The sequence below is a fragment of the Lissotriton helveticus genome, chromosome 8 (assembly GCF_964261635.1).
Source record: "Lissotriton helveticus chromosome 8, aLisHel1.1, whole genome shotgun sequence".
In the NCBI taxonomy this organism is placed as follows: Eukaryota; Metazoa; Chordata; class Amphibia; order Caudata; family Salamandridae; genus Lissotriton; species Lissotriton helveticus.
In genome coordinates, this window is record NC_136069.1 from 1,674,729,227 (window position 1) to 1,674,756,914 (window position 27,688).

Consider the following 27,688-nt stretch of genomic DNA (forward strand, 5'->3'; position numbering starts at 1 on the left):
CTAAGTAGGATTGACCTTCCAAGCCCCCATCCATCATCTAAATTAGAGTCAGCATCGACTGAAACTACATGCATAGGTAACTGTTATATTCCATAACCTGTTAAGTTATACACTGTCACTTTAAGTAAAAAGTCTTTCTCAGCTGTCTTGCTCAGCTGACTCTATGCTTATGATGTCATCTGCTTCATGTACATAGTGGAATGTTTTGATTCAACACTTGGGAAACTGTACACTCTGGAGATACTGGCAGATGATAAGCTGTGTAGATTTCGTCTAATAAACCTCTTCAACTTATCCACTTGACTCCTGGATTACTACATATTTTTGGCGACGAGGTATCTCCAGATAAGTGACTATTTTCATTTTACTAATATCAATCTCTATTCGACCTCTACGTTGTACCTCTAAAGCTCTACAACCTATAAATAAACATTACTGAAGTGAGACTGCTGTAGCGAGTGCTTTCGCGCATGTGTCTTTGCTCAAAGCACCTTTTGTCAAAACACCTCATATACGTGTTTGTTCATCAAGGAACGAGCGAGTGAGCTTTCTTGTTTTGGAGCCCTTACAAGCTCGTTTTCCAGCGTCTATATGAACCAGCGCTGAACTTTGGACATTTCCAGCGTCTATGTTGACTAGCGCTAAATGACTCGAGCAAAGTTCCCGTGATGTGCTGTTTTCTTTTGGAAACATTGATCTGAGACGAGCGCGCGCTGTGAAACCCGAGCCGCATCTCCATTGTATTAACATTGGAGCGGCATTTATGCGGTTCGTGTCCTTGCGCGCACGTTGTCAAGCGCCAGCAACCCTTCAGTTTGTTGACATTTGAAACGCTCAGTTCTGCATGAGCACACGCACAAGATTGCTATCTCGAGACCCTTCACGTAAAAAAAAAAAAAAAAGCTACACGAATCATTCCAAGACCACACGAAAAAATTCTACTCCATCGCCTAGCAACGTTTCTTGTTTTAAACAATCCATTTTTTTCTTGTTTTGACGATCCCTGGCTGGATAACAATCACACATTCTAACATTCTTTTTGTGTGTTCCATTCCCACGACATCTATTCAAGAAGACACTGTGACATCAATTTTTTTCCTCTATCAACAAGAAGACAAATCTTTATCAAAAAAACAATTCAAAGTACATTTCTACAATGGATTATTGTTTTCTTACTCCACGAAAAGTACTATATTGATTCAAGACTACATTTAGAAAACTTAACAATTCAAGGGTACATTTCCACAAAGGATTATTACTTTCTTACTTCACAAGAAATATTTTATTGATTCAAGACTACATTTGAAGAGCCCCATATTCTACAAAGGATTATCTTCCCTGTGTCATTTTCCTCAAAAGTATTTTACATTTCTTGTTTTTCTTTTTAGTTACCTTTACTTCAAAATGTCTGCATTACAATCTATAAATGCTCCTCCTGCTTTCCTTGACACTCCAGGAGAACCTCATGTGAAATGGGATATCTGGTTTGACGCATTTGAGACATATTTAGGCGCTATAGGTGCTTCGAGGTTTCGTCCCGAAAGAAAAAAATGTCTTTTATTGCATTCTCTTGGTTTTGAAGGTAGATCTATTTTCAAACACTTACCTGATCCTCCTTTAGATTATGAGGTGATAGATGAGTATCAAACTACTATTACTAAACTTAAACTAAGGTTTGATAAGAAGCCCAATTTGATTGTACTTAGACATACATTTTTTATGAGGAAACAGTCTGAATGTGAAGATGTTGATTCGTATTTTTCCACTCTTAGGAAACTAGCTTCTGTCTGTCTTTTTGAAAACTTTACTGAGCAGTTGATTCGTGATCAATTTGTTGGTCACTGTAAAGACAAACAGACTAGACAAAAGTTACTCACAATGGATAATCCTACTCTCGATGAGACTATCAAAATTGCAAAAAGTATCGAAACTTCTCATATTTCTCTTAAGGAATTAGAAGACAAACCAGTAGATAGTGTTAATTTTGTTGGTAATTCTAAAAAAGGGAAAAGTAAATTTGTTAAAACGGCTAGCAACTTTTCGCCAAAACCTAAGGATAATCTTTCTTCCAAATTTAAGGATACTGTATCCGTACCAAACAATGTATGTTTGCGTTGTGGTAATGCTGTTCACAACAAAGGTTCGAAATGTCCTGCTATAAATTCTACGTGCAATTATTGCAAAAAAATAGGACATTATGCTACTGTTTGCTTAAAGAAAAAATTTCAAAAAAAAACTATAGCTTGTGTTTTAGAGTCAGATGATGAATCGGACTCTGAAACTATTTCTATGGTTACTGATTCTGATAACACATCCATACCCCTTACTGGTGATCCTTCTACCTGTGTAGATCCTATTGTGGAAATACTCGTTGGTGATAAGAAACTCAATCTTTTAGCAGATTCGGGTGCAAGGATTACTATAATTACTAATGAATTATTTAGTGAAACATGGGGTGATAGAGCACTTTTCCCTCCTGACAGGAAACCTATTTCCTATCAAAAACATAAAATTCCTCTTTTAGGATTTTTCGAAGATTACCTAGAGTTTAAGGGTAGGAGAATAAGGGGCAAGGTTTATGTAGCTGTTGACGGACTCAACATTCTAGGTTGGTTTCATCAGGGTCTTTTTGGGATGCAACTTAGACCAGGGATGAAAGAACAAGTCTTACTTGTCTCTTGCGAAGAAAAGAAAACACAAGGTGGGTTAATGAGTTTCCTTCTGTGTTTAGTGATCAACTTGGGAAGATCGTAGGTTTCAAACACAAAATAATAGTTAAGAATGGTGCTACTCCCATCAAGCACAAACTTAGGAGTGTTCCCTTTAGCATTAGGGAAGATCTTATTAAGGAAATCAATATGCTCTGCGAAAAAGGAATCATAGAACCCACGGAATCTTCACTATGGTTATCCCCTTTAGTTGTTGCATGGAAGAGAGATGGAAAACTCAGAGTTTGTGTGGACCTTAGGTCCTTAAACAAGGAAATCTGGGTTGACTCCCATCCTCTACCCAAGATTACAGATCTTTTTACCAGCATCAAGGGCGCTAAGATTTTTTCAAAGTTAGATCTGGCTAGTGCCTACCATCAAATAGAACTTCACCCTGAATCACGTTCACTAACAGCTTTTGTGTCACCACTTGGTACGTTCCGCTACAAAAGAATGCCTTTTGGACTGGCCTCAGCAGCCTCTGTTTTTCAGAGAGTGATGCAGAATCTTTTGAGAGATGTTGAGGGTGTTCTTGTTTTTCAAGACGATGTTTTAGTTTATGCCGTGGATGATGAAACCCATGATAACATTGTCAGAAAGGTCTTGGAAATTTTTAAGGAAAATGGTGTTGTTTTGAAGACAGAGAAATGTAAATTCAGTTCCAATGAGATTGAATATCTTGGTCATTTACTTTCTTCTGAAGGGATTACACCTAGACAAGGGTTAATTGAGGCTATTATGAGAGCACCAGTACCTAAGGATAGATCTGGTGTTAAGTCTCTACTTGGACTGTTGGAATATTATTCGAGATTCGTACCTGGGTATGCGTCAATTGTTAGACCCATTAGTAATTTGCTTAAGTTTTCCACAAAGTTCGCATGGACGCGTGAATGTGATTGTGCTTTTATGGAAGTTAAGGACATTTTGAAAAAAGGTGATGCTCTTACTCCATTTCACCCAGATTTACCATGTTACATTACCGTAGATGCGAGCAAGGTGGGTTTAGGAGCGATTCTTACTCAACGTTCTGGTGAAAGAGAATTTACAGTTGCTTTTGCTTCCAGAGTGCTTAGGAGTGCTGAAATTCAATACTCGGTCATAGAGAAAGAGTTGATAGCGTGTGTGTGGGCTATTGACAAATATCGACCTTATGTATGGGGCAGGCATTTCAATTTAATAACTGATCACAAGCCATTGGTGTCTATTTTGTCTGCTGGTCCTAGTAAATGTTGTACACCCAGGATCACGAGAATGGTTACCAAATTACTTCAATATCAGTTTGATGTCACGCACATTTCAGGTGGCAAAAACACACGTGCAGATTTTTTGTCACGTTTTCCTCAGAATGATGGTGTGAACGAAGGTACAGGTTTTATTGATTTGAATGATGAAGATGAGGAAGATTGTTTTGTGGCTTCAATAGATGTTCCTGTCCTAGCTGTGGGGTCTGAGGAAGATTGGAGAGAGTCTTTGTCAAAGGACAAGGTATTACAAGAAGTGTTCGATCTTGTCAAAAATGGGTGGCCCAAGGAGAAGTCTTTGCCTTCTGTGTTACAACCATATTGGAAGATTGAGTCTGAGATTTCAATTGAAGACAGTCTGTTAGTGAGATGTGACAAACTTATTCCACCTCATAGTCTCAGACTTGTCATCATGAAGGAAGCTCATGAAGGACACTTAGGTATCTCTTTAACTATACGTCGAGTGCGACAAGATTTTTGGTGGCCAAGCATGGACAATGAGATTCGCACTTTTGTTGAAAACTGTCCAGTGTGTTCTGTGTCTGAAAAATCACTTAAAATTGTTGTTCCTCCTTTGTCCCCTATTGAATGTCCCACCAGTCCCTGGACTAAAGTAGGTATTGACATCATGGGTCCTTATGAAGTTTTACCTCTAGGAATGAGGTACATTATTGTCTTGATGGATTACACATCGAAATGGCCTGAGGTCAAAATTATTAAGGAAGTCAGTGCCTCTACTGTGGTTAAATTTCTCAAAGAAGTTTTTTTAAGAGAAGGGTTTCCTGAATTTATAGTTTCAGACAATGGGACTCAGTTTGTTAGTTTTGAGTTCAAATCTTTCCTTGAATCTTGTGGTATCAAGCACCTTAGGAGTTCGCTTTATTACCCACAAACAAATGGTCTAGTTGAGAGGATGAATCGTGTTGTGGGTGAGTGCATCAAGTGGGCAGTTGAAGGGAGGCAAGATGTTGTTGCATCCCTTGAAAGTATGCTTTGGTCTTATAAGACGACACCGCACTCTTCCACGAAAGTTTCTCCTTTTGAAGTATTAAGAGGGAGAAAAGCCAACACCAGTTTTAGACCTAGTTGGATGTCTAAATGGTCCTGTCCCTTAGTTGATATTGAGTCTGTTTTAGAAACAGTCAAATCTAATTCCATCTTGACACAAAATAAGGAGAAAATTTGGTTTGATCAGAAGAAAAACGCCAGGATGGTCCCATTGTGTGTGGGGGATTTTGTGAGGATAAAGAATTCTACTCACACAAAGAAAGGAAGGAGTAAATACAGTGAACCTATCAAAATAGTGAAAATTGGTGGAAATGCTGTTCAAGATGAAGGAGGGTACTGGTGGAACATCTCGAAAATTGTAAAGGTTAAATCTAATCTTGGAATCTCAAAAAAATGTGATATGCATGTCAACAATATGGATATCTCTCGTAGGAAAAGTATTAGATCTATTACTTTGCCTCATAGATTTCGCGATTAGCATTATTTTACTCATTGACTTTTGTTGTGTAGTTATTTTCTTGTTGTTTTTTATTTTAGATGAATTTGTTACTTGTTAACGATAAATACTTAATGCTTGTTTATATTTTTATGCTTTATTTGATTCACTTCGCTGGAAGGAAAGGAGGTATGTTATATTCCATAACCTGTTAAGTTATACACTGTCACTTTAAGTAAAAAGTCTTTCTCAGCTGTCTTGCTCAGCTGACTCTATGCTTATGATGTCATCTGCTTCATGTACATAGTGGAATGTTTTGATTCAACACTTGGGAAACTGTACACTCTGGAGATACTGGCAGATGATAAGCTGTGTAGATTTTGTCTAATAAACCTCTTCAACTTATCCACTTGACTCCTGGATTACTACAGTAACATTGGGCCCATCACCTTTGGCTAAGATGTTTTATATATATCAATAATTGAGGGAAAGGAGGCGCAAAAAGACCCAACAATGGAGATGTTTACGACACCAGAGTGTTAAGAAATACCATCGCTCATTTAATCTGGAAAGCCAGGTCAGATGGATCTCCTGGTCCCAACGGTCTCCCCCAGGCCCTGTTCAAATTGGAAGTAACCTTGTGGTCAGACCACCTGGCACCCCTGTTTTTATACTGCAGGCTCAACCACAACATCCTGGATTCCTGGAAGGGCGCCATCATCCACCCTATCTATAAAACTGGCAAGAGAAATGACCTAAAAAACTACAGAATGATAGCTCTCCTCGATGTCGAATCTAAATGCTTCGCCACATTTTACTGGAAGAGCTGTCAGCATGGGCAGAAACAACAAACTGCCTCACCCTTAACCAGACTGGCTTTGTGGTCATTTCAGGTACAACAAGCAATCTACTGGCACTAACCGTTTTGATGGAGAAAGCAGCAGTCCAACATAACCAACTTCACTGCTGCTTTGTCTACTTCAAGGCAGCTTCTCTCCGGGTGCCACAAGGCCGTCTGTGGCTAAAAAGTAGAGAGCTGGGCTATACCCCCGCTTTCTTAAAAACCATAATCCAACTCCACTCACAATCCTGGATTAGAAGAAAGTTGGGCTCTCATGTCTTAAAAAAGTTTCAAACAGCAAGCAGTGTTAAACAAGGCTTTGTGTTGTCTCCTCTCCTTTTTAACATGTTCATCTCTGGTCTATGTCCCATACTTGACAAGGTCAAGTATCCATCTGCCTTCAAATAGATGGAACCCATATCAGCAATCTGTTATTCGCCGATGACCTTGTGTCACTTAGCCACATAGACATAGACTTGCAGAGGCTTCATCGATGAACTGGTCCCCCATACAATAAACAACTCCCTTGAACTGAATCTGTCAAAAACAAAAACAATTCATTATTGCAGATGGAAGCAGCAGAAAGGCGGGTGTTTTTCAATCGTAAAAGCATTGAAACTGTTTCCCACTATAAATATTTGGGAATTTTCCTGGACACCATAGGTAGGCTCTTTCATAAAGCAAAAAGACGTTGTAAAGGCTAAAGCGCTGTCACTTGAGGTTGCCACGGCAAAACTTTCAAAACGGCTACTTGGTCCAAGTTTAACTCCACTGATTAAGGTGATGAAGGCTAAGATAACTAACTCCCTATCATATAGACATGAGCATCTCCTTAAATAAATAATCCACCAGAATCTTTAAACAAGCATGGCGTTTACCAAGTTCCTCATCACCAGCAAGAGTTAGGCTAGAACTTGGCTTATTAGATAATCACAGCTTCAAGGCAGGTGCAATGTCTCTTCAACCTCCTTGATGCGTTTTAATTTTGGGCGGCAATTTCAATTGAGGAGACATTGTTGTCTATCATTATTGAGTGTGTGGGCAACGCTGCATTTTTCAACCGCCATGTACATTTAAAAAGAATCTTTAGTGCAAGCCTAAATCCGCGCACTCTCTCTTACTTGTTTTTATTTTAGGTCCTGTGATGTCCGTCATGGTCCTTCTGTGACGCATGCTCCCTCCTCTGTTGGAGATATCTTGGGGAGCATTAGCGTACCGGGAGCCATCCGGCTCAGCATGGGGAACGAGCCTCTATCTTGCAGCTGGAAGCAGCACTTATATTATCGAGCCTTGTCCTTCTATTGTCTGAAGTGTGCGTTGTCAACCACGTCTTTCTTGGCACAGTTTGTAGGTTCTTCTTGGTGTTTGGCGATGTCAGGTCATCGTTTGAAGATTTCTTTTCCAATATTTCATTTTTGGTTTGCCAGATGTCTTCTTTTCAACGACTTTCTTTTTATTTAGTGCACATCTGTTTGTTTTACTATGGTGCACGGCCATGTGTTCCAAGTGTCTTCCCATTTTCAAATCATCTTTTCTGTCTTGCCGCAAAAGGATTGGATTTTCTGTGTTTTGACCAGCAGAAGTACTTTTATGCACGTCTTCAAGATCTGTTGCCTGTCTATCATCATGGTGACAGGTACACCTTTGCTCTTGGTTAAACAACATGCATTTTTTTCTATTTATTGTTCAAAATCAAATCAAAGTTTCTTTATTCGACTGACAGGAAAGCAGTCATAAAAGCACACAATACAATAAAATACAGTTCATTCATAGAAGGAAAAATTTATCTTCCAATAGTCTTAAAAGAAAAAAGTAATAAGCGATTATTAAAAAGACATGATACAGTGGTCCTATGTGCATATACTTAATCAAGACGGAATTGTATCTGTATTATAATTCAGTTTGGAGTCATCCTTCCATACTTGATCTATACTTTAAGGCTGTTTTTAAAAACTTGCAGATAAAAAAAGTACTGTCTTCATGCAACATTTGAAGGTATAGAAGTGCTGGCTTAATTTGTGTAAAATTCATCTTTTTAAGCAACGGTTTTAAAAACATATTGCGTGGACTTGAGTAATAAGGACATAGGAATAAAAAGTGAGCCAAGTCTTGCGGAGACTTGTTGTCGCAGCCGCAAGCTGGCAACACTTGACCTCTATGGGCTCCACTTGGTACAGCTAAAAGCAGATGATAGAGATCAAATCGAAATCTGCTCAGCAGGAAGCGTTCGTATCTGGATATATTCCACGATAGATAAGGTTCAGAGAACACACAGGTCTTTGTTAGTGCATGGCTCCTTACGCTGGGCTTTTTGAGCTCAGTTTCTTCCCTGTAGAGTTGTCGCTTCAAGTAAAAGGTGTTTTTTACAAAGTTGACATCTTGCTTGGTGGCATTCTGGGGTGTTAAGTAAAGATCTAATCTGCCCAGATCTTTACAGCAATTACGAATGTATTTCATCCAGGGTAACTTAAGTTGTCCTTCCCAAGTAAGGGCTTCAGCTAGGATGTTATGAGTTAATGGAATCGCTGTATTGCGCCAACAGCTTAACCAGCAAAGCAGAGGGTTTGCAGCAATTTTGTCAGCTAGGTACGGGGTGCCCAATTCCTCATGTATAGAGAAGTTTGCGGTACTCTTTGGTAAGCTCATGACCTGTTTCAGAAAGTTATTTTCGAGAGCTACTAGGGTATCTACTGGTAAAAACCCCCGCAGTTCACTTCCGTAACATGCCACCGCAACACTTTTTGCCTGATAAAGCTTCAACACGGCAGACACTGGAGTGTTACCCAATTTGCGAGCGAAATCCATTATACCAGAGTTGGTCCTCAGTATTTCGCCTTTCTTTTTAGTTATGGCAGGGCCCCATTTAAGTTTATGATCGAAAAGTACACCCAGATACGAGAATGTTTTTGTAAGTGGAATGTTTTCCCCGTTGACTGAGAAGGGGTATTGTTTTTTGGGAGTTAAACCAACCGTCATGACAAAAGATTTGGAATTGTTAATATTTAGGCCACGTAAGGACATGAATTGAAGAAAAGAATCCAGTAATTTTTGGAGTCCGAGTGCGGTTCTGGATAAAAGAACAGCGTCGTCCGCATACAACAGGACCGGTACGCCTGTTTTGCCAATTCGAGGGTAATCCGTGTCTGTTTTTATCAGGTGATCTTCAAGTCCATTAATATATAAGTTAAAAAGAAAAGGTGCTAATATACAGCCCTGCCTGACTCCTCGGTTGATTTTAAAATCTCTCGTTACTTTCATGTCTCTTGTAAAACGCACATTAGCACGGGTGTCGTTGTGTAGATCAGCCAGAAAATTGATCAAATTATTTTCTACGCCCATTTTTTGCAGGACTTCCCATAGTTTGCTCCTATCGACACAGTCAAAAGCAGAGGAAAGGTCCATAAAAGCCATATACAAAGTTTCCTCTCTTGCTTGGGTGTATTTACCACTAATTAGATACAGATTCAGACACTGTGTGGTTGTTGCGTGTCCTGGTCTGAATCCATATTGTGCAGGGGTCATTATGTTGTGTTGATTGGCCCATGCATTCAGCCTCTTTAGTAGAATCCCACCCACTACCTTCGCAACAGAGTTTATCAAGGAGATTGGTCTATAGCAGGCCGCTTTTGTTCTGTCCCCCTTTTTGTAAACAGGGACGATAGTAGAAGCTCCCCAAGATTTAGGAGCCCCTACTTCGACCCCGGCATTGATGACAGATGTAAGAATGGGAGCCCATAAAGTGATGTTAGATTTGAATAGGTCAGGTGGAAGACCGTCAGGGCCCGGGGCTTTGTTACTGGAGAGACCAAGTATCCCTAATTCAATTTCTTTAGTCGAGAATTGTAGCGGGTTGCTTACAGGTAGATGAAATGGTTCTGGAGACTGTGGGGCGTCGCTCTTGAAGATAGCTCCAAAGTGAGTGATCCAGTCATCCTCCGGTATAACTGTACCGAGACTCTCATCATTTGGGTTGTCAAAAAGTGGTTTATTTATTATGCTCCAGAATTTTGAACTGTTGCCCAAAGTGGAGGGGTCGAGCAAAGATTCCCATGTTTTAGTTTTAATTGACTTCTTGCGTGAGGCAAGGGCCTTTTTGTAGTCTGTTCGAAGGGCCTTAATAAGTGCAGAGTCTCTCGGTTTGTTTTTAAGAGCAGCTTTTAATTTGCGGTTTGCAGAGGAACAAGCATGATCAAACCAGCGAGGGTGTTGAGCAAAAGATCCTTTGGTTGTTACCGTCAGTAGTTGCTCTATTCTTTTGGACACAACCGCAAAGGCGGATAAAATAGATTCTGGAGAAGCGGAATTTGAGGCTCAGAGCTTAAGTTCATGTTCACAATATAAAGCAACATCCTCATACAAGTTGTCGCTGTTTACCAGGTTCCACTTTAAGCGGCGGTTATTGTTGACCAACTTAAGAGCCCCAGGGTCCTTAATGTTTTTATGGAGCACTGAGGGGCCGCATTGCAATTCAAGGTGCAAAGGATTGTGATCACTATGGATGCTCTCAATAATGTCAAAGTTTAAAACCTGTTGGGCAACACCAGCAGAAAGGAGAATATGATCTATAAAAGACCCTGACTCAGATCCTTTGTAGGTTGGAACTTTGAAGGAGAAAGAGTCGTCTTTCATAGATAGTGCCATGGTCAAGTTCATGGTATCCGTTAGAGTGTTTAGTTTAGTTCCTCGCTGGCAGTGTGTGAAGTGGGGACCTGTTCTGAGTCCGCAGCCCAAGGATCCCAAGATGGTTGAGAGAGGATTACCGCAAATGTGTGTATTAAAGTCACCAAGAAGGATTTTATCCTGTGGTAGTTTTGAACCAAATTCATTTAGGTAACTTTCAAGTCTAACAAGGTTACAATCGTTTGAATTTGCGACAGAATTGTAGAAGTTTATTAGAGTTATAGCTTTCTTGCCCCTTCTGAGAGACAGTACCTGCATGTTCCTGTTATCCAGCTGTGCTTGGTTGATCTGCATTTTAAGAGACAGACTAATGAATATTGCCAATCCCCCCTTTGCTCTGCCGCTGGTGGAGGGAGATGCGGGAACAAAGAAACTTTGGTAGCCCTCAATAAAGATGTTGTTTTCTATTAGCCATGTTTCTTGGAAGCACAGTATGGTGTAATTTTTGACAAAAATTTCCCACGACGGGTCAATAATTTTTGAGGCCAGACCTGCAAGATTCCAGGACAGTATCTTGATTGTGTTAGGGGCATAGTGTGCTAAGTTTGATGTAGGTGTTATAGCAAATGGAGAGCACAGATCTAGGTTGTCCCTTAACACAGGGTTCGTCCTTGGAGTTACAGGTGATACATGAGGTTTACAAGCTGTTGGTAAGCAAGAGATACCTGCCTCGTCTACTAGGGAGGACAGAGCATGGCTTGCTTTAGGGCTGACTAAGTATTTTAAGTTCGTTGTGCAAGTGATATTAGGAGAAATGACCACTAGGGGATTAGAAGTTTTAAGTGGAGTCTTCATATTTCCTACCAGGCAGTTTGTTTTAGCAGAAAGTGAAACAGGGAACAGGTCAGATGGCAGTCAGTCTACCTCCTCCAGTAGGTCGTAGCTGAGGAAAGCATCGTAACGATTGGCTGTAGGGAACCCGTAGTCATTATATTGTGAGGTTGTGTGGTTAAAGGCCCGGTGGTAACCATGCCCGTGGCGTTCAGCTGTTTCAATTGGTTGATAGTTATGGACTTTGTTTCCCCATAAGTGAGAATATGGATGTTGGTCTAGGCCCATTGGCGCATCTGGGCAGGGTGGGACAAAGGCCAGCCAGGGTTGATTATTCTGCTGTGTCCTGTAAGATCCTTCTTGGGTATAGTGATAATTTATTTTATTCCTATAGGGATCTGAACGGACTGGGTAGAAGTAGCTAAGTCCCATGGTTCGAATCAAGCTTTTTGTCCCTGTGCTTCTCCATCCTGCGATGAATTTCGCCGGTCCTAGATATTTGAAGGTGACCACAATACAGTCACCCTCTGTAGATTTAAAGCGAGTACCCACCCACTCTACTCTTTTGACATGATGGATGGTGCCTGTTATATTTGGGGGGAGAGGCCTATGTATGGAAAGCCATTGCATTGCTTTGTTCCTCAATTCCTCCCGTGTTTCTTCCCTGTTAGCAGCAACTTTTGGCACCCCAATCATAACTATTGTATAGGGGTTGGCCTGTGGTGGCAGATTAATATGTGTTAGTGGACATGTTGTAGTAGGTCTGGGGGGCTGTGTTCCAATGTCTTTGAGTTGAGTGTTTCCATTGGGAGGGGCCGTACGACTTTTGTCCTCAGATATACCTACGTTGGAGCTAGGTAGGTGACCCTCTGCAGCCCACTCGCTATCATCCTCATCTATTTGAGTATTAGGTGTGTTAAGCATAGGTGTGTTTGGGATCACAGTAGGGGTAGGAGCTAATTGAGAATTTGGTGTTTGAACAGTTAAGGGTAATCTCTGAGGTTGTGCATGGTTTGTCTTTCCTATATTCTTTGATGTGTTGTCTACTTTTTTCACTGTTTTTGAGTTTTTTACATTAAGTGTGGATGAAGATGGAACACAAGTTGTGGGCATGTTAGTTGTTTTAAGCAATCTGAGGATACTAGAGGATATGTCATTTTGCGCTCTCTCAAATTTACTCAGCGCCCTTTCTATATTGTCGATCTGATGGCGAATGGGTTGTAGTATTGTTTTAATTAGGGCTTCGATCTCTCTCATTGTTGGCAAGATTGCACTACTCTGCTTCTCGATATGTCCTGTTTCCTCATTAACTAGAGAGATACCAGTTTTGGGATTGGTATACCCACTTGCATCGTAGACTAGTGGGGAAGTTGATAGGGGCCCACCCCGCTTTGTGACAGGGAGTTTCTCTAGACTATTCTTCTGCCACATGTCTTTGAGCGATCGCTTGGGTTTAACTAATATATGGTGGATTTTCCTTTTAGGAAATATGATTCTGGGCCTTTTTCTCCTGAGTTTTGGAGTGTTGCATTGTTTAGACGGTTGGGTTTCAGTTATAGCAATAGCTAATGGGGCAATCTCCACGGTGTGAACTTTCAGTGCAGAAGCAGGATCTTTTTCTTGCTGGATGTTATTTGCACTACTAGTTAGAATCATAAGGCTGTTATCCAGGGTATTCGCTAATAGGTCAGTGGAAGAAGAATTAGAGGGTTTTTCTTTGATATGCGATCTTGGTAGTTCTGAAAATGATTGCATGAGAAGGGACTCCTGTGATGAAACTGAGTCCTCCATGTTTGGGTCTTCTGCACTAGTATGTGAGGACAGATCTGGGAAACATAGATTAGGCGTCAGAGAGAGCCTCCTCTCGGTATTTTGAATGGCATCCGCCACTACGTTGATAGTTTTTTGGAGCATTTTATCTATAGCGGTTATAGTGGGCAAAGGTGTACTCACTGTTTTTAATCTGCTGGTTGATCGAGTGGCCATCGGGGTTTTGCAGGTTTTAGTCATCCTTGACTTGTGTTAACTACCACTTTCCTCTGAGTGTAGCCTAGGTTTAACTTGTGACTTCCGAAGAGCGAACTTAGGGGGGTGGCCCGACCCGGCCACTTCAGGCCCCTAGAGGGCCACAGAGGGCCCGCCCTTTGCCCGGGCTTCGCCCGCGCGCGTCCCGCGATGCGCGTGCTAGGCCCTGTTTAAGTAGGTGAGGTGTAGGGAAGGGGCGGGGCACTGGGAGGGGGCGCGGCTCACGCGGGAAGAGGGAACAGCTGATGTTACTGACACTGTCCCTCGCAGTCCCCGGGCCGCGCCTCTCGCCTCCGCTGCGGCCTCGCTTCTCCACACACAGGGTCTCCGTCAGATTTAACACTGGTGGGCTGCTCCTGCAGCAACCATGATTAGGGCTTTGAAGAACGCTGGCAGGTCTTTACGGAAGTCAATCTCTCTGGCGAGCGGCACCCGCGGAGCGGGGGCCGCGAGAGGTTTTAAACGCCTTGTAAGGGGCGGGGCACTGGGAGGGGGCGCGGCTCACGCGGGAAGAGGGAACAGCTGATGTTACTGACGCTGTCCCTCGCAGTCCCCGGGCCGCGTCTCTCGCCTCCGCTGCGGCCTCGCTTCTCCACACACAGGGTCTCCGTCAGATTTAACACTGGTGGGCTGCTCCTGCAGCAACGATGATTAGGGCTTTGAAGAACGCTGGCAGGTCTTTACGGAAGTCAATCTCTCTGGCGAGCGGCACCCTATTTATTGTTCTTACCAAGCAGTTGTGGCTTTATTCTTTTAGAAATGTGTGTTTGTTTTTTATATAGATGTCATGTTTATTATGGTTTAGCGTCACTGTCAACGAGAGTGACGTCCCTTCGATGCACTCCTAGGTTTGTTTTCATCAAATGATTAATAATACAAAAATTCCAGTCAGTTTGACTCAAAGTTTATTTGATACTCTTATAGTTTTTCTTTTTAGTAAATCTTTGATCTGTACATTATTCCATCATAATGTTATTGGAACATCAACTTATATTTCAGTCCAATGCATTTCGGGCGTTAGCCCTTCATCAGGGGACTGGGCCTGTAAACAAATCCAATGTAACACATTTTTAATCCCAGTGTTTTACTACAGGAATAATTTCATCTTACTTAAATTTTAATCTGGTGAAAAGAGGGAAAAAAAGTGACGCTATAAGATTCAGCAGGAAATCAGTAGATAAGTGAGACGGTCTTGAAAAAAGGTCAAAATCGAGAAGGTGCCTCAACCAGAAAGGGTAAACACAGGTTGTGAAGAGATAGGTAGAAAACCGCAGTGCCGAAAGAGTGAGCTGACAGACTTCACCATCAGTGAAACAGAACAAACTTTACGAAGGAAGGTCTATAAGATGTGCAAGTAATAAATCAGGTGACCAACGTGTGGAGTTTAGTGTAAAAGAAGTGGTGTTACGAAAAGTGCGTCAGAGGAACTGACCATTTATGACGTTTTATGACATGAGGATGTGAATTTTCACTTGGTTGGTCGAGATGCACAACCTTAAAATAAAATCGGAAAAGTGATAAATATCCGGTAAGGTGTGCGCGCGGGGCGCGACTTAAACACTGCCATTGACTATGTTATTAAAACTTACCGAATTTCGGCGTGCAGGTAGATTCACAAGTGATGCCGGTGTTCGCGACGGTCCGTGATGACTGTCGTTAGTAAGTGTTGTGTTAATAGACTAACGAAGATCATGTGACGATGTCGAAAAAGAGCTGGCCTCCGATTGGCTGAGGTTGCGTGATTGTGAATCGGACGCGTAAAGTTAGGAAAGTGAATGAACCAAAAAAAATGGCTTGAGAATTGTGAAAGCGAGCAATGAAAAGAAAGGGTGTGACTCATGTGCGAGTAAAAAAATGAAAATAATCGTACAGCGAAGTAAATAGTGCCGGGTCACTGAGCATGATTAGGATGTGAAAAATTGGGAAAATAAACATTTACATATAGCATAAAAGATAAACAGTTCTCACTGGTGTATTCCTAATGATTAAATAACGATTCAGAATACAAATTGTGTCTTAGAATATACAGTTCATAGGTAACAACCACCCACATTGGAAACCATTGAAGCCTTACTTCAACAACTGATTGCGATCTCCACACTCCGTGTATCGGATTTACATGTTTATTATGGTAACATATTTCTTCTGGTTATACTCTAATTACACAGTTTAATGACACAGCGCTCTTGTTTTTTACCTCATGGGGTGTTGTCTCTTCTGTATGGCGCACAATATTTTTAGTCTTGTACAGTGCACAACAGTTTTACCTTCACACAGTGCACAATGTTTAGGTTTACATTTTACACGTCATTACAGTGCACATTGTAGGTACCTCCACATGAGGTGTCTCACAGGAGTTTTAGTCCTGTCTTTACAGTGCACATTGTTCTCTTCCGGGGGATACTCATTAATAGTCATAAGCACTGAATTATCTCCGCCCATGAGCGGGAACCCGGAACAATAAACAATATACATATATATGTGTAAATATATCAAAAAGTACATAGTACTAAACTAATTATACACATATACATGTATAATAACCATAATATGCAGCCTAACATATATACATAGGCTAATTAAGCCAAAATTTCACTCGTTCTGAAGCATGAAAATATGCTGTATATAAATGCAATAAACAGGCATGAGCCTAAAATGCATTTCATAACCATGAAAAACTTTTATTTTCATCAGAGAACCTGTTGTAAACAGTTATTAGCCTAAAAGGCTGCATATGAAAAAATATCTGTGCACAGAAAATCAGCCTGGCACCGTGCCTTTAAGGCCCCAGAGAATCTGCACACTTTGCCTTTAAGGCCTCCAGGAGAACTCTGTTCCCATCATGCACCACAGGTGACAGTTAGGTCAGTTCTTTTTTCCGGCTTGTTCTGTGAGGAACCTGGAACTTGAGCTCTGCTAATAACAGCTTCTCCTGAAGGTAGAACTAAGAAAAATCGACTCCAGGGAGCGTCGCCATCAAAAAAGGTGCGCTCGACGTCGAGATCCAGATCGCCGTCAGCATTGTCGGCGTCGAAGAGGGCTCCATCGATGTCGAGGACTTCGCCGGTGAGGCAAGGTTCGGCGTCTCGACAGTCACCGTCGAAATCTTTTTCGACTTCGAGACATCTGGTGTCGATTGCAGTAAGAACGACGTCGGGGGCGCAAGGTTCGACATCGAAGGATCGTAAGAGATCGACGTCGAGGGAAGAGAGGCGTCAGACGTCGAAGGATCGTGTGTCGACGTCGAAGGATCCAGTGTCGACGTCGAGAGGGAGTCATCGATCGACGTCGAAGGAGAGACGTATGTCGTCGTCGAGGAAAAGGTCGACGTCGAGAGGAAGATCGTTGTCGAAGAATTCGACGTCGAGACCTAAAAAGAGAAGGTCTAGGTCTCCATCACGACGTAGGTCGACGTCGAAGCTTGCTTCGGGCTCGAAGCATGGAGTTTCAGAGTCTAGGTCTCCCCCACCTGATGAAAGGTCGGTTTCGAGACTATCAAGACCAGCCTCTCGGACCTCACTTAGGTCTTTGTCGAGGTCAGAAATCAGCCCACAGCTTGGAGTGACGTCTTCACCGCAGGGTCAGCAAGACCACAGGTCTGTGGCGGGTCAAGAGACAGTGAATCAGGACTCCTCTGTGGTGGCGCATTCTGGCTCAACTTCAGGGCAGGTGTCAGATGACAGACAATTGGTGCCCAGACAACGGACTCCATCTGGCTCAATGAACTCTGAGCACAGTGTAGTCTCCGGAGCCTCCAAGTCTTCGGCAGGGCTGCATATTGTGCAGGTTTCGCCTGAGGTTTCACCTGAGCGTGCGGAACGGCCTCTTAACATGTCACCGAGGTGGTTGGAGAGCCTGAGACATTGGAAGATGCGTCCAGATGCAGGACTGATAGGGATGAGGGCTCCGGTTCCTCAGACGGAGCTGCATAGAAGATCACGCTCGAAATACCCAGTGAGAGAGAGATCACGTTCAAAGGAGCGTAGGAGGCAGCGATCTGCAACTCCTCAGAGACGGCGTAGAACCCCTTCACCATCTTCTACGTCATCTTCCTCTTCTTCAGGTCTTCATATAGAGACTATTCTCCTACTATATCATCTGCTCCTCCTTCCAGAGTGTCTCCTGTAGATGATTTGAGCACATTTAATGACGTGCTATGTCGTGGGGCGAATAAGTTCAACATCAAGACGGCAGTTCCCCAAGTGGCAACGTCAGTCATCTTTGAAACCCTGCATCACAAGACGACTGGCAGGCTTCTACTGCCGTTAGTGCCCGGTTTGATAGAACCAGCAATGAGAACTTTTTTAACTCCGGCCACGGTGGGTATAGGTCCTTCTAGGATTGCAAAAAAGTACAAGGCTCCAGAAGAAGATCCACTATTTTTGCGCTCTGACCCACCTCCAGACTCACTTATTGTAGCGGCAGTCAGAAAAGCGCATTCTGCAGCTTCTACCTCTTCTGTTCCACCTGAAAAGGATAGTAAGAGTATGGATTCCTTGGGGCAAAGAATGTGTAACACCTCGGGGTCGGTCATGAGAGTGGCCAGTGCGTCAGCCTTACTGGGCCGCTATGATCGTCTGCTCTGGGACTCAGTGGCTCGGTTTGCGGATAAACTCCCTAAGGAAGATCAAAAGGATTTCCTGGAAATTGTGGAAGAAGGCAGACTGGTGGCTAATCAGAGCATTAGTGCAGCTGCTGATTCGGCGGATTTGTCAGCGCATGGCTATGCACATGGTGTTTGTGCTAGGCGTTCAGCTTTACTTCGCCTTACTGGGCTAAAGCCTGAGGCCCAGAGGAAAATAGTGAATTTACCATTTAATGGTTCGACTCTGTTTGGATCTCACGCTGACGATGAGATGTCCAAGATGAAAGTGGAGTTGGACACTCTTAAGGCCGTAGGTCTTGAAAAGAAGAAAGAATTTAAACGTCGGGGTAATTTTTGTCCCTTTGACAAGAGATCTTTCCAGCAGAGGAGCCAACAGACGAATTGGTCCTCGCAAAACCAAGGCCAGAATCAACAGAGGTCGCAATTCCAGCAGCGGCGACCTGGGCGAGGCAGAGGCAATGGAAATAGGCAGCAGTCATCCGCTACCAAACAGCCTCAAAAACAATGAACGGAGGCTTCCTCCACAACCATGTGCCACTCCGGTTGGAGGAAGTATTGTGGGTTTTCTGGATGAATGAAACAGATCACAATGGACAGATGGGTGCTGGGTATCATTCAGAACGGGTACCTTTTGAGATTCAAGAAGCGACCCCCTGTCATGCGTCCTCTGAAGAGGTTACAGTGGAATGTAAAGCGTTTACAACAGGAAGCGAACATCCTTCTGAAGAAAAAGGCCATAGAACTAGTACCATCTCAGCAGAGAGGTCAAGGCCTATACTCGCGATTTTTTCTCGTAAAGAAAAAAGGTCCAGCTACGGAGTTCAGACCCATTCTGGATTTGAGATGGTTGAACAGATTCATTCGAAAGGAGAGGTTTCGAATGCTGGCTCTTCATCAGATCTTCCCCCAGTTGCATCAGGGGGATTGGATGTGCTTCATCGATCTGAAGGATGCTTATTTTCACATTCCGGTATCCAGAAAACATCGCAAGTTTCTCAGGTTTCAAGTAGCTGCTCATCACTATCAGTATGCAGTACTCCCATTCGGCCTGAGATCAGCTCCCAGAACATTTTCCAAATGTATGGCGGTAGTTGCGGGTTGTCTTCGAAAGAGACGGATTTTCATATATCCGTACTTAGACGACTGGCTTCTGAAGAGTTCATCCCCATCTCTACTGGAAGAACATCTATCGATATGCCTCCAACTCATGTGCAAGTTGGGGTCTTTAAGTCAATTACAAGAAGTCAATAATGAACCCCACCCAGAAGATCCACTACCTGGGTGCTCAACTGGACACGGAAAAAGAAAACGTGTGTCCTTCGGAGGAGAGGTGGTTATCCCTCAAGGCGAAGTGTATTCTTCTCCTTCAGTCTGCACGTCTGACAGTTCGGCAAGTGTTCTCTCTTCTGGGGTCCATGGCATCGTGCATCTTCATCGTTCCAAACGCACGTTTGCATATGCGTCGTCTACAACAGTGTCTAGAAGATCAGTGGAAGCAGAGGACGGGTTGCTGGGAGGATCGAATTCATCTCCAACAGTCTGCAAGAGATTCCATCCAGTGGTGGATGAAGAAGACACACTTGATGAAGGGAGTTCCTTTTCATCAGGACCCACCAACGCAGACTCTGATCACAGATGCCTCTCTCCAAGGTTAGGGGGCTCATATGGGCCCTCTGCAGGTACAAGGGCTATGGTCAGACTTCGAGAAAGGATATCACATCAATCTACTCGAACTCAGAGCGGTCCATCTTGCTCTCAAGTCCCTGGCACCATCTCTACAGACTTGGTCCCTCCTGGTGCAAACAGACAATACAACTACAATGTATTACTTAAACAAGCAGGGGGTTACCAGGTCCAGGACTCTGTCCATAGAAGCCCAGACCATTTGGCATTGGCTGCTAGCACAAGATCTGTCAATAACAGCGGTTCACCTGCCAGGGAGTCTCAACTCACAGGCGGACGACCTCAGCAGAGACTTTGTCGAAGCGCACGACTGGGTTCTCAACGAAGACGTCGTGCGCAGCATTTTCCAGGCTTGGGGAACATCAGACATCGATCTGTTCGCAGACGCGGCAAACACAAAATGCCCCGTCTTCGCGTCCAGGTTCTTCTAGAAAGGGTCTCAAGGGAATGCCCTTTTGATAGACTGGTGTCAAAACTTGCTGTATGCCTTTCCACCGACACCGTTGATACCAGCAGTGATCAACAGGATTTACAAGACCGACTCCAGAATGATACTGATTTGCCCAGAGTGGCCACGCCAGTGGTGGTTCCCAGATCTCCTCCAGTTGTCAGAAGTACCACACAGGAGATTGCCTTGTCGCCCGGATCTTCTGTCCAAACAGGAGGGGCGAGTGTTTCATCCCAATCTGCCCTCCCTGCGCTTGGCAGCATGGCTCCTGAAGTCATCCAGTACGGACACTTGCAGCTGAATCCGGAGTGTATGAACATTTTTAAGGAGGCAAAGCGACCTTCTACAAGACAATCCTACGGATTTAAGTGGAAACGCTTTTACCTTTGGTGTCAGAGTAAGGGTCTTGACCCTATTCATGGTCAAGAACAGGTGATCTTACCTTATCTACTTTACCTTGCTGAATCTGGTTTGCAGTTTAGTTCCATCAAAGTCCATCTTGCTGCAATAACTGCTTATAGAAAATCGCCAAGACAGATATCTTTCTTTCGGATGCCTGTGGTGAAAGATTTTCTAGAAGGCTTAAGGAAGGTGTATCCTCCAGTCAGGTCTCCTTCTCCACCTTGGGAGCTTAATGTGGTGTTGACCAAGTTAATGGGTCCTCCCTTTGAACCCAAACATAAAGCGTCTTTACAACACTTATCTTGGAAAGTAGCGTTCCTGGTGCCCATCACTTCTGCTCGTAGGGTGAGAGAAATCCAGGCTCTGTGTTGCAATGAACCGTACACTATTTTTCATGGAAACAGAGTGGTGCTCAGAACACATCCTGCTTTCCTACCCAAGGTGGTGTCGGATTTTCATATTAATCAAACCATAACATTGCCTACTTTCTTCCCAAACCCTTCGAGTCCGGCTGAACGGGCTCTACATTCGTTAGATCTGAAAAGGGTTTTGAAATTTTACTTAGATAAAACAAAGTCTTTGAGGCACATGGACCGTCTTTTTGTGAACTATGGTCCTACAAATACTGGTTTGGCAGCGTCCAAGAGATCCATTTCTAGATGGATAGTGTCATGTATTCTACTGGCTTATCAGCTAGCCCACAAGTCTTTATCAGGTAGACCTAGGGCGCATTCTACGAGGGGGAAAGCTTCTACCACAGCTCTCCTTAGGAATGTGGCTATGTCAGAGATATGTAAAGCAGCTACTTGGCGTTCAGTGCATACGTTTATACGCCATTACTGTATAGATTCTGATGCGCAGGTTGATGCACAAGTGGGACAAGCATCTCTCAGAAATTTGTTTGCTAATTCTAGCTAAACACTATGGTTTAAAAGTGTATGCATTTATCTGTTCGCCCGCTTCTTGTGGGTATGAGCTTGCCACTCTTCAGTGCTTATGACTATTAATGAGTATCCCCTGGAAGAGAAGGATTAGTTACTTACCTGTAATCCTAGTTCTCTTCCAGGGGTATACTCATTAAAGTCATAAGCACCCTCCCGCCTCCCCGGGCGAGCAGTAGCATTGAGGTTTTCAATATGTATTATGAAGTTTTTAAGTGCAGATTCCTGCTAAAGTTTACTGTACCGTACAAAAGAACTGACCTAACTGTCACCTGTGGTGCATGATGGGAACAGAGTTCTCCTGGAGGCCTTAAAGGCAAAGTGTGCAGATTCTCTGGGGCCTTAAAGGCACGGTACCAGTCTGATTTTCTGTACACAGATATTTTTTCATATGCAGCCTTTTAGGCTAATAACTGTTTACAACAGGTTCTTTGATGAAAATAAAAGTTTTTCATGGTTATGAAATGCATTTTAGGCTCATGCCTGTTTATTGCATTTATATACAGCATATTTTCATGCTTCAGAACGTGTGTAATTTTGGCTTTATTAGCCTACCTATGTATATATGTTAGGCTGCATATTATGGTTATTATACATGTATATGTGTATAATTAGTTTAGTACTATGTACTTTTCGATATATTTACACATATATATGTATATTGTTTATGTGTTCCGGGTTCCCGCTCATGGGCGGAGATAATTCAGTGCTTATGACTTTAATGAGTATACCCCTGGAAGAGAACTAGGATTACAGGTAAGTAACCAATCCTTCTTACCTCTACTCGAGGTGTCTCGCAAGGGTTGTTGTCCTGCTACTCTAGTGCACAACATTGACCTCTTCACGAGGTATTTATCTCTTTTGTTTCAGTGCACACCTATCTGGGTTCACACGTTGCGTAGTTTCTTTCTCGCATCTACAGTGAACAATCTCATGACCTCTCCGGAGGTATGTTTGCTGGGTCTCCCTATCATCTCGTGCATAACATGGTACCTCCAATCGAGGTGCATCCTTACACGGACATGACATTACACATGTCATTACATGATTTATACCTTCACAACAGTGCACATAGTTACCTTGGTAAACAGTCAAAATATCGAGTCCAAAATATCGATTGGACATAATATCGAGTTTTAAATATAGACAAAATATCGAATGGACAGAATATAGACAGCAAAAATATTGTTTTTAAGGTAAGTAATGTAATATCAAATGTTAAAAATATAGAAAGTTAAAATATCGAAGTATATAATATAGGTTATTAAAATTATCGAATTTTTTATAAAATCGAATATTTTATAGTGTTTTTTATGTTATTATATGTGTGAAAAGTGTGTATTTATGTTATAATTAATTGTAAAATAATGAATTTTGTGTTTTTTAATTTTTGCGTAATTTAATTCTGTAGCGGGTTGTGGGTTTATAGGGGAATAGGGTGGGAAGTAATGTATTTATAATTAATTAAATATGTAAATGTATTTATTGGTATTAATTTTTAATTAATTGTTATTTAATTTATATTTGGTAATTAATTAAATTTTAATTGGCAATTAATTTTAATTAATTGATTAATTGCTAATTATGTTAATTTTACTAATTTATTTTCTGTAGCGGGTTGTGAGTTTAAAGGGGAATTGGGTGGGAAGTAATTTAATTATAAATAATTAAATATGTAAAATTAATTATTGGTATTTATTTAGAATTAATTGTTAATTAAGTTTTTATGTGTAATTAATAAAATTTCAATTGACAATTAATTTTATTTAATTGAATAATTGCTAATTATGTTAATTTTACTAATTTATTTTCTGTAGCGGGTTGTGGGTTTATAGGGGAATAGGGTGGGAAGTAATTTATTTGTAATTAATTAAATAATTAAATTGTTTTAATTGTATTTAATTAGAATTAATTGTTAATTAATTTTTAATTGTTAAAAAATTATTTGTAATTAATTTGTATTAATAGGTAACTTATTGTGATAATAAATGTTAATTAGTAATTTTAATAGGTTAATTATTATATTATATTAAATTGGTATTAACTTTTAAATAATTTTTTATAGATATTAATTTATATATTTTTAAATAATATATGAAGTATTTACTTTCCCTACTGTTGCACTCTCGGGACTGGGAATAGTAATTTGAACCCCTACGCTATCCAATGCTTTCCTTACTGTTGCACTCTTTGGAGTGGGAATAGTTATTTTTACCCCTATGCTATCCAACGCTTTCCCTACTGTTGCACCCACTGGAGTGGGAATAGTAATTTTTACCTCTACGCTATCCAACGCTTTACCTACTGTTGCACTCATTGGAGTTGGAATAGTAATTTTTGCACCTACGCTATCCAACGCTTTCCTTACTGTTGCTCCCACTGGAGTGGGAATAGTAAATGTTACCCCTACGCTATCCAACGCTTTCCCTACTGTTGCACTCTTTGGAGTGGGAATAGTAATTTTAACCCCTACGCTATCCAACGCTTTCCCTACTGTTGCACTATTTGGAGTGGGAATAGTAATTTTTACCCCTACGCTATCCAACGCTTTCGCTACTGTTGCACTCTTTGGAGTGGGAATAGCAATTTTTACCCCTCCGCTATCCAACGTTTTCCCTACTGTTGCACCCACTGGAGTGGGAATAGTATTTTTTACCCCTACGCTATCCAACGCTTTCCCTACTGTTGCACCCACTGGAGTGGGAATAGTAAATTTTACCCCTACGCTATCCAACGCTTTCCCTACTGTTGCACTCTTTGGAGTGGGAATAGTAATTTTAACCCCTACGCTATCCAACGCTTTCCCTACTGTTGCACTATTTGGAGTGGGAATAGTAATGTTTACCCCTACGCTATTCAACGCTTTCCCTACTGTTGCACTATTTGGAGTGGGAATAGTAATTTTTACCCCTACGCTATCCAACGCTTTCGCTACTGTTGCACTCTTTGGAGTGGGAATAGTAATTTTTACCCCTACGCTATCCAACGCTTTCCCTACTGTTGCACCCACTGGAGTGGGAATAGTAATTTTTACCTCCACGCTATCCAACGCTTTCCCTACTGTTGCACCCACTGGAGTGGGAATAGTAATTTTAACCCCTACGCTATCCAATGCTTTCCCTACTGTTGTACTCTTTGGATTGGGAATAGTAATTTTTATCCCTACGCTATCCAACGCTTTCCCTACGGTTGCACTCTCTGGAGTGGGAATAGTAATTTCTACACTTATGCTATTGTACGGTAATAATATTGGATATTATTTAATTATATTATGTTACTATATATATATGTTTTAACAAATATGATGTAAACATTTGTTTTAATAACTTTTATTCATTATTTAATTATTATAAGTTAATTTAAGTATTTTTAAGTATATTTTAGTAATTAATTTTTAATATAAATTTAATTTAACATTGTTTTTAATAAATTCGATATTTTTATAAACTGTATTTTAGTAAACGATATTTTTAACTCGATATTTTTGTACTTACCTGTTTGTAGATACAAACTCGATATTCTGTCTGTAGATATTTTAGCAACGATATTCTTGATAAGTCGATATTATGTCCCTCGATATTATGTCAGTGATCCAGTTACCTTACTTAAGGTGTCTAGTGTGGGTTGTTTGTTTTATCTCTACGGTGCACAACAGTTTGATTTTCTCTTGTTATTACCTCTGCACATTCATATTGTTACCCTCTTGGGTGTATAGTTTGGGTTCTTACCTTTTAACTATAGTGCATTGTTTCACGTTAGACTTGGCATTTTTCTCTCTATTTTGTTTTCCGTTTTCATTTGCAACACTTTAGCCCAGTACTTTTCTATTTTGTTTTTAACTCTAATGTTTCTATATTATAGAGAAGAATGGGTTTTATATTGTATTTCTCTTCTTCTCTGTCATCTTCTATTCTCCTGCTGTGGATTGCTCTCTCGCATACTTACCTGGCCAGTTGGTGTTCAGAGATGGTTTCTTTTTCTTTTCTTTTCTTTATTCCTTTTCTTTTCTTTTTTTTATTTCTTTCTCTCATTTATTAGAAAGGACAATGGGAAATAGGTTATGTTTATCTGTTTCTTTAAGATGTTTGGTTGCTTTCTTTGTCTCTACTTTTGCTATGTTTCTCTCTAGTTCTCTCCTCTCTATTTTGTTCTACTAGCTTCTACATCTGATTACATATTTCTCTTTTCTGTTTTCTTTCTGAAAGAAAGGAGGATATGTAGTATCTTGGTTAATGTCACCCACTGCTCCACCAGTGGAACACTCAATAGAGTGTTGATGGATGAAATCCACAGTTGGAGAAGGGCTGAGCGCCTTGATGGCTGCTCCTGGTGGGGCTGAATACTACTGTATTACTGATCCTGTAACTAATCTGAATAAATCATCTTGAATCACACCTACCTTTTTGGACAAGATTACTACACATTTCTTATATCACTTTTTTCCACAAATTATCTAGATTGTGGAAAGGGCCTGGAAAATGTCAAGAGTCACCTTTCCCAAAGGTCCCGATCCTTGTTAACCATGTATTAATAGAGGATAACTTGTGGGTTTTGTTTTGTGATGCATCATACCAAGCATAAGTTATGTATTGCATCACCATCTTTTTCACATTGTTTGCGATTCCCAGCCACTAGAGGTCCACTCTCAGCCCTTAAGCATCTTGTTCTTTCATGAACCCCATGCATCATTATTGGTTGTTTCACATGTTTTCTGCATTCCATCATGACTAAATCCCAATTGTACTGAGCTCTCAGATTATTCCATCACCAAACATCTGGGCAGAGGTGCCTGGCAAGCTCAGCTGCCCCTGATCTGGCCACTGTTTACAGCTGGCAGCAGTCACTTCATCCAGGCTCACGAGACGCTGAAAATGGTACACATGTTTAGTTTTTTTTAAAACGACAAAGATGATTAGTGATGTCATCATTCTTACAGGAAAATCTAGGTTTGGTCATGAACTTTAACTTCATATAATTACTGGTAACACGATTAAAAAATTAATCAAAAGCGCCGACCAGAAGACATGTTAGTCATGAAACATGAGTTGGCTGAAAGTGGAGAATGCAGTGTAGCATTATGAAAAGGGGACTAAAACTACTTTTTAAAATTGAAGAATAAGACACCAAATTTGTGATTATGTTTATAGGTTTAATGGAACGCATGACAAATACCTCCTAGACGCCCTTAAGTGTTACAGCGGGTGGTGTATGGAGAATAAATATATGCCTCCAGATTTTAACTCTTTCTTCCACTAAGAAATGTCTCCCTCATGCTCTTTGGTTCCCTATAGAGCTAGAAAGTGTTAGAACGTCTTGGGCTATACTATTTATATCACTCTGGAAAAAGAAAATAAGAAAGTGGACCCCATTGGTAAACCGTGCCCACCCTTGCCACCTTCATTAGGACAGCGGACTCTGCATGCGCCACTTTATGGTGGAGTTTCTGCTCTGTTGGGTTCGATCCCCTTCGACCTTTACTGCATTCCATTATAACTCGTAATTTGTATGAATAGGGCTCACCAAATAGAGAGGTTAAAGTAATAACATGCATATTCTGCCGCACAAACCTTTGGTTTAACTTGAACTTTTGTGTTGTTTCCTTCTAAAATAGAGCGCACCTAACTCATCAACATTGAAGTATCCCATCCGAGACCTTCTCATCTGGGCCGTCGTTCAGAACCGCGGGGAGCTGGCAGAAATCCTATGGAAACTGGTAAGAAGCATTTTTTCTTCTAGGATGTAACTTTTTTGTTATGGTAGTTTTTTTTAAGTTAAGGTATGTATACATAAGTAAATATTAATTTACTATTCCTTGTTAATATATATTTTGTCAAGTTACATGTATATAGGGTTACAAATAGCAAATCTATTTTTCCTATTTCCTACTTATGTTGACAT

General features: G+C 41.3%; 1 protein-coding gene across 4 annotated transcripts in view; it reads left to right on the plus strand.

Annotated features, from left to right (window-relative positions):
• The window catches only part of LOC144773619 (transient receptor potential cation channel subfamily M member 2-like), a 1,811,195-nt gene that overhangs the window by 728,008 nt on the left and 1,055,499 nt on the right, over positions 1-27,688 (plus strand). For all 4 annotated transcript variants that reach the window (XR_013600034.1, XM_078658765.1, XM_078658766.1 and 1 more), the window contains one exon: positions 27,402-27,503. Coding sequence is in view for 3 of the 4 variants with exons in the window: in XM_078658765.1 (XP_078514891.1) it covers positions 27,402-27,503 (102 nt within the window). In the remaining variant the exon portion in view is untranslated. The remainder of the gene's footprint in view (positions 1-27,401; positions 27,504-27,688) is intronic.